We start from the raw sequence: 7,936 nt of genomic DNA on the forward strand, positions 1-7,936 counted from the left end.
CATGTATTTCCAATATTGAAATGCAGTAGCAACATTATGGGGTCGTTTAGTTCATTCTTCTGTTTTTCCATTTCCAATTTTCCATTTCTCCAGTTTTCCATTTTTCCTTCTCCATTCCTCCAATTTCTTCATTTCTTTAGTTTTAGTACATAGTTTAATTACAAAACAAAATACAAAAAACTTCATTAAATACAATCATCTCATATAACATTTGTATATTTATACAACAAAGATAATAATAATAATAATAATAATAATAATAAAGAGAATAATAATAATAATAATAATAATAATAATAATAATAATAATAATAATCGGAGCTTAGTGTGCGCAAGAGAAAAAGAAAAAGGAATTAGTTGTGCGCAAGAAGAAAAGAGACAAGGAATTCGTAGTAGTAGGAGGCTAGGAGCTTAGTGTGCGCAAGAGAAAAGGGAATTCGCAAAAGAAGAGCACTCCCAGCAAGATTCGAACTGGAGACCTCCGGGTAACATAGCACTGTTCACCCGTGCGTTTTTCCATTTAGAAGAATGGAGAAGTCAGATTTTGTTCTCTCCAAAATTGTATAGGAATGGAAGAATGGAGATAGAAAATTATTTTAGAGAATTGGTTTTAGTAAACAAGTTTTTCATTTTCCATTCTTCCACTCCTCCAATTCTCCATTTCTTTTGAAAATTCTCCATTTTTCCAAATTACTAAACGACCCCTATGCCTTGCATTCTTTCACTGTTTTAAAAGTATGATATGTAATGCGAACATTATACCAAGCAACGCTGGAGCGAACAACAATGGCGAAATATGATCCATTGTAATCATATGATAATTGAGTTGGCTAGGATGTGATTGAATTAATATTTTAGTTAATTAATCTTGTTTTTTGAATTTTTAAGAAGTATCTTTTAGACTTTTTAGTTATATATATACCAAACAAGCTTTACATAATTTTCCTATAATGGAATATAGTATGAACATTATGCCTTGCATTTGTATATGGTTTTCCAATTACGGAATACAGTAATACCATTATGCCAAACAACGCTCGAGCGAAAAATTATGGCGAAATATGATCAATCGTAATCATATGATAATTGAGTTGTCCAGGATGTGATTGAATTAAATGTTTAATTGATTATTCTTGTGTTTCGATTTTGGAGTACCTTTAAATTATATACAAAACTATAAAATACAGTATGAACATTATGCCAAGCAACGCTGGAGCGAACAACAATGACAAAATATGTTTCATCCTAATCATTTGATAATTGAGTTGGCTAGGATGTCATTGAATTAAATTTTTTGTCAATTAATCTTCTTCTTCTTCTTCTTCTTCTTTTTTTTTTTTTTTTTTTTTTTTTTGAAGTACCTTTTAAATATATATACATACCAAAGAAGCTTTACATTACTTTAATGGAATAAAGTAGGAACATTATGCCTTGCATTTTTATATTGTTTTTCAACTATTGTATTAAAGTGTAAGTAACAACCTCATATAGTGCAAATGGAATAAAGTAGGAACATTATGCCTTGCATTTTTATATTGTTTTTCAACTATTGTATTAAAGTGTAAGTAACAACCTCATATAGTGCAACAATATTAATTTCACCAAACGTTATCATTGCGTGAAAGATAAATTACTTGCAATTTTATGTGATTTTACTTGCACATTTTGTCTTCAAAAAAAATCACATTTTCTATTTAGACCTAATCTATCTCACGAACAAAAATTTGTAAGACAATATCACAAAAAAACCATCCATTTTGAATGAGAGTTTATTACCAAAATGGTCCCTCGACTATTGTGAAATTACCAATTTGGTCGTCGACAATTTTTCGTGCCCAATTAAGTCCCTCGACTTTGAAATTTTTAACCAATTTGGTCCTCTGTTTATTTTGCCGTTAAAATCGGGAACAAATTGGTAATTTTTCTATAGTCAATGGACAATTTCAGTGAAAAATTAACTACCAATTTGATCTCTTGACTATAAAAAAATTACCAATTTAGTCCCTTGACTATAGCAAAATTACCAATTTGGTCCCAATTTTAACGACAAAATAAACGGAGGATCAAATTGGTTAAAATTTTCAAAGTCGAGGGACTTAATTGGGTACGAAAAATTGTCAAGGACCAAATTGGTAATTTCGTAATAGTCAAGGGACCATTTCGGTAATAAACTCTTTTGAATGAGCATTGCATTTGAAATTTCTACTACTTTAAAATAACTAGGAACATGTGTGATCCTTTTATAAAGGCAAATAAAAGATTCACAATGCGCTAGAAAGATGGAGAAAGAGAGCAAAAGGCAAGGTGAAGCTGGGCAGAGTAAGAACAGTAAGTGTTAGTACAATTCCAAACATACTAGTAGATGGATGTTCCCAAAGACATCACTATTTGCTAGTTTGATTTGTCATAGAAAATTTGTGTACTACTAGCTTGGTCTTGGAAAACAAAATATGGCCACCCTGGCTTGTATGGGGGATTACTGAGCACTGGCAACACACAGATAAATCATCATCTCCTTACAAAGCCTCTACACCTGGTTTGATCACAAAGACAATTACAAGAATGTTGAATGAAGAGAAGAGCTCAAAACTAACATTATATTGCCAGCCAGGCATTCCAAAGAGCTTAACTAGTAATCTTTTATATGTAATTTACCTCGAGATACACAACACCTGGCTTCCTTTTTGGCTCCTTTTCATTAGACTTATCATTTATGGGCTTGACTTTATCCCAGGGAATACAACGTTGAGATGCAGGAGCATAGCTGCAAAATAGATTATAAACCAAATATCATCAAGGGGATATAGCCACACTAAGATATTGTCACAATAAATTAAGTATGATCAGAGCATAAATAAACACAGGAATTGAAGCACATAAGAATATTGAAATGTCAAGAAAGACAGTTGTACTTACGCCAAACAAACACAACTAACTACGGAGGGAAAAAATTTCTTGGAACAGAGAATCTCTATGGAGGGCATTGCAGGTGAGGTTGACTTTCCCTGGTTTTCATATTCAACTGCAAAATCCATCTTGAAGGCATATACCAAAATATGTTTGTCCTCCCGAGAACAAATCGCACAAAACCTTTCACTTCCAATATCAAGTAGGTGTGAGAAATTATGAACCCCATAGTTATGTTCAAGTAAATGCCTATAGGATTTAGGCCGGAGAGAACTCCCTGCTGCACCAAGCCGAACATGATACGCAGTAGGTGTACCATAACTAAGGGCGACCAGAATCTGAGTGTTATCGTTAAACTTATAAGAGAGCCCTATATCGCCACAGTGACAATAGGGAATGGGAATTTTGCGTTCTTCAAATTTGCTCAACAAGGAATCTAATTCCTTCCATTTTGATGATCTAGTGTTGAAAGAGAAGGCATGAAGCTCGTTAACGTCCTTGGCCCCTCCTTGGATAAACACGTATATATGATCGTAAACAAGAAAATACCCAACCACATCATACCACAGAAACGAATCATCTAGGGAGGGAGTTGGAAGGGTGCAAAAGCAATTTTTGAGTGGATCGAAGGACTGAAAATAGCAGAGTGATTTCATTGGACCGTAGCCAGGACGAACAACTGAGAATAAGTAAGTCTTATGCTTAGCTTGTAACACAGAAGGAGTAACCATGGGTACGTACTTAAGACTTGATTTGTAAAGTAACTTAGAATCCCTAATGGGATATTCCTTCTCCTTGACCTTGCGAGGGTTGAAAAAATACAGGCTCCTGTTATACTGTGCATTACCTCTCCCCCCAAACATCAAGCCCCCAAACAAATATACATCCTGCCCTTTGCTGAAGATTCCCATAGTTGGGAGTATGATATCATCAAAATCCTCAGCTACACACTCGAGCATGAATTCGGGCTGGTGTGGTGGATCAAAGTCAGGGATATTAACACGATAAAGTCCGTCATCAGTGACCAAATAAGCATATTTGGATTCTCCCATAGATGTGAAATTGATGTTATCCTGGAAAAATAAAACAATAACTCTCAAGACAATAAGGATAAATTAATTCTGTATTTTTGCCAATCTGCCCCACGGCACATACAGCCATACCTGATACCAAACTGGCAATTAGCAAACTGCTCACTGGCTCACTGCTCACAGGAGTCACAAACTCACTACTCTCATTCATAAACAAATTCAAGTATTCAACAAAGCACATCCAAGAAGATTAAAATAAAATTCGAGAAATTAGGATTTAGGGCAAAAGTTAAATTAGAGAAATTAGGGCAAAATGCGAACCTGAGAGGAGACAAGAGGCGCTGAGCGATGTTGCCGGCGACCGGTAAGGCGAGAAGCAGTGAGGAGGGAGGACGCGACGAACGAGAGAGCAAGAGAACTGAGAGAAGCGACGAGCAGCTCTGCGATCTAAAATGTATCTAAAATGTAAAATAAGAAGAAAAAAATTATATTTTTAATACAGCCCCAAAACGAACAGATCTATTTTTAACAGAATGAACAAAAGAGCATACTCTTCCTCTTCTCCGCTTTGCCTTTGGTTTAGAAGAGGAAAGGAACGTCTATCAACGCGAAAATTCCCTACTTTCTCATAGATATACGCTAATATTGAATGCAAAGCATGCGCGATTGAAATTTTTTTTATAGACAATGAGAGAACAAAAGAGTATTAATCAATTCAATCTCAGAAATCTAAAACGGAGTCCGTGGCCGGCCTCATAATCAATAAAATCAGACTTTCAGCTGAATTAATCCACCAAACAAAGAACGAATTAGATGTTCTTACCGGTTGGAAATGGCGACTAGGCGTTCTGATTTCCTCCAACGCTGCAAGCTAGGGATTTAGGGAAAAGCTGTGCAATCCCCTGCACCACGGCACAAATAAAAAACGAATTGAAGGGATATGCTTTTTGGAACAATAAATACTCATTTTAATCCCACAAGTATTACTAATTTTGATCCACGACTATTGTTTTAGCATTAATTAAATATTGTCATGTGCGATGCACGGTCTAAACTTACATAATTAAATATAAAGTATTGTTATATATAACATTTATAATAAAAGAAAGAGAATTGGATGGTGCGTCGTATCTCTTACTGCTCTATGGAAGATAATGTGGTAGCTAATGCTTTAGCAAATGTATCGATCAATCGCAGTTGTGACTTGATTGAGTTTGTACAACATCCAGTTCATATTCTGAGGAATTTTGTGAATGATAGAGGCGTTGCTGGTGTGTTCTTTCCTGTTAATTAAGCTGGACTTTGTTCTGGCTCGGTTTTTCCCTTCGTTCGTTTAAAAAAAAAAAGAATAATAATATAATATAGTTTACAAAAAGAGTTAATTCCAGCAACGGTCCTCCGACTATGTTGATTTTTCAAAATTAGTCCCCGACTTTTAATTTGGACAATTTAGGTCCCTTGACTTTCAAATTCTTTCCAATGTTGGTCCTTTCGTCAAATTTTGGTTAAATTGAGGTCAAATGAAGTGGTAAAATTGTCCGTTCACATGTTTAGTGTATTATTACTCGTATTTCTCCTATCCTATACGTTGTATATATAAATATAATCTCAGTCGGAATCTCAATCGAAGCCATATAATCTCATTCGATGTCTCTTCGACTGATATTATATTCATATATATAGCGTATAGGACAGAAGAAATACGAGTATACAAGTGAAGAGACAATTTTACCCCTTCATTTGACGTCAATTTAACCAAAATTTGACGAAATGACCAACATTGGAAAGAATTTGAAAGTCAAGGGACCTAAATTGTCCAAATTAAAAGTCGGGGACTAATTTTGGAAAATAAGCATAGTCGGAGGACCATTGCTGGAATTAACTCTTTACAAAAATATGTGCACTTACTAACAAAACTTAATGTTTGATTCTATGTTTATATATAATTTTTCACGCTAATTTTCATTAAGTTATAGAAAGTTTGTAATGACTAAAGTTTATTTATAATGAAAAAAATTAAAAAATAAAGTTCTAAAATAACTACAATGAACTAATTGTGATATTATATTGATTTCTTTAAAATAAAAAAAAAACAACTCTTTGAGTGTTAATTTAAAATATGTCATCTTTAAAGTCAACTTACTTTTTATTTGCCCGTTATTGGGTTGTAGATTCAGGGTGACAATAATAATTAAGCACTAATCACTTCACCCAAACCTAGTGTTTAATAATAACAACACATTTTTGTTTACGGAATAGGCCTGGAATGGAATGACATTCTCGGTAATAAGCTTATTGTGTTGTTGGGGGCAAATTATTGGGTGGACCATGATAAAGGTACATTATTTTTGTACTGATGGTACATTATTTTATAGTACTATAAAATAATGTACCTTAAAATAATATACTTTATGTACAAAAATAATGTATTTTTATTATATTAAAAATGTACTTTTTATTTATGGTCCACACAGTTGTACTCAGTGGAGTAGTTATGAACAAATACTGCATTGTAATAGAGTTAATAGTATTCAAAAAAAAAAAAAGGGAGTCCGTGGCCGGCCTCATAATCATTTTGAAAGATTTGCTTATATTCATTAACTAAAAAAATATTTTAATTATTATACTAATTAAGGAATTATTAATTAAGTGATGTAAGGAAATAATTCTAATTAAGTTAATAATCGAAAATAAGAANAGTACTATAAAATAATGTACCTTAAAATAATATACTTTATGTACAAAAATAATGTATTTTTATTATATTAAAAATGTACTTTTTATTTATGGTCCACACAGTTGTACTCAGTGGAGTAGTTATGAACAAATACTGCATTGTAATAGAGTTAATAGTATTCAAAAAAAAAAAAAAGGGAGTCCGTGGCCGGCCTCATAATCATTTTGAAAGATTTGCTTATATTCATTAACTAAAAAAATATTTTAATTATTATACTAATTAAGGAATTATTAATTAAGTGATGTAAGGAAATAATTCTAATTAAGTTAATAATCGAAAATAAGAAATTAAGTAATTGAAAGTAATTATAGAGTATTTAAATGGTAATAACATTATCTTTATAATTAAAAAAAAATTAGTTAATGAATATAAGCAAATTTTTCAAAATATTAATATTTGCACTAAATAAAATATTTTCAAAATAATCATTATAATGATAATTAATACTATATAAAATATTTAATAAAGAGTATTTAAATTGTAATAAAAGTGCCTTATAATAAAAATAAAAAAAAAGCATATACAATGGAAACGTAACTATTTTTAGAATTTTTATTCCTTATTCATGATTTACTTTCTGATGATTAACTTTTAGAGCAATCTTCATCTTCTCCATATACGGATGCTCCTGTAATTCAGGAAAACAAATGACGACTATTGCAGGAAGGATCTCTCCTTAGTATACAGATTGTACTATTGCAAACGTATATTAAATCATTTTTTTAGTTAATGAATATAAAGCAAATGTTTCAAAATATCAATATTTGTAATAATTAAAATATTTTAATTATTATACTAATTAAGGAATTAATTATAATTAAGCTAATAAAGAAATTAAGTAATTAAGTAATATAAGGAAATAATTCTAATTAAGTTAATAATGGAAAATAAGAAATTAAGTAATTATAGAGTAATTAAATGGTAATGAAATTATCTTTATAATTAAAAAAAATTATTTTTTTAGTTAATGAATATAAGCAATTTTTTTAAAAATAGTAATATTTGCAATAAATAAAATATTTTCAAAATAATCATTATAATGATAATTAATACTATGTAAAATATTTAATAAAGAGTATTTAAATGGTAATAAAAGTGCCTTATAATAAAAAATAAAGCATTTTTTTTGTTAATGAATATACAGGTAAAAATCATTGTAAAGAAAAAATATTAAATACATTTTAAAATTTAGTGTACTATAATATTATTATTAGATAGTCGCGTCTTTCCTTAATTTTATTATTATACTAATTAAAGAATTA

General features: G+C 31.0%; 1 protein-coding gene across 6 annotated transcripts; it reads right to left on the minus strand.

The window, feature by feature from the left end:
* Positions 1-2,215: 2,215 nt before the first annotated feature.
* On the minus strand, positions 2,216-4,873 carry LOC116023530. 6 transcript variants are annotated; one of them, XM_031264560.1, is made up of 6 exons: positions 4,761-4,872; positions 4,259-4,395; positions 4,070-4,110; positions 2,916-3,979; positions 2,655-2,763; positions 2,216-2,532 (listed from the first exon to the last, which is right to left on the minus strand). In XM_031264560.1, exons 4-6 carry the CDS (start codon positions 3,956-3,958, stop codon positions 2,527-2,529), a joined length of 1,158 nt encoding a protein of 385 aa, XP_031120420.1. In that variant the 5' UTR covers positions 3,959-3,979; positions 4,070-4,110; positions 4,259-4,395; positions 4,761-4,872; the 3' UTR covers positions 2,216-2,526. The 6 variants fall into 6 exon arrangements, with proteins under 6 accessions (XP_031120420.1, XP_031120408.1, XP_031120414.1 ...); XM_031264548.1 differs by having other exon boundaries at positions 4,070-4,134; XM_031264554.1 differs by lacking the exon at positions 4,070-4,110 and adding an exon at positions 4,489-4,576 and having other exon boundaries at positions 4,259-4,384; positions 4,761-4,869.
* Positions 4,874-7,936: the final 3,063 nt, after the last annotated feature.

This window comes from Ipomoea triloba, chromosome 1 (assembly GCF_003576645.1).
Source record: "Ipomoea triloba cultivar NCNSP0323 chromosome 1, ASM357664v1".
Taxonomy (NCBI): domain Eukaryota; kingdom Viridiplantae; phylum Streptophyta; class Magnoliopsida; order Solanales; family Convolvulaceae; genus Ipomoea; species Ipomoea triloba.

Excerpts from the sequence above, each read along its gene's own strand:
- LOC116023530 (XM_031264538.1), bottom strand. The coding sequence starts at position 3,958 with ATGGGAGAATCCAAATATGCTTATTTGGTCACTGATGACGGACTTTAT. Across the intron at positions 2,764-2,915 it reads GTTAGTTGTGTTTGTTTGGC|CTATGCTCCTGCATCTCAAC; the intron begins GTAAGTACAACT and ends TCTATTTTGCAG.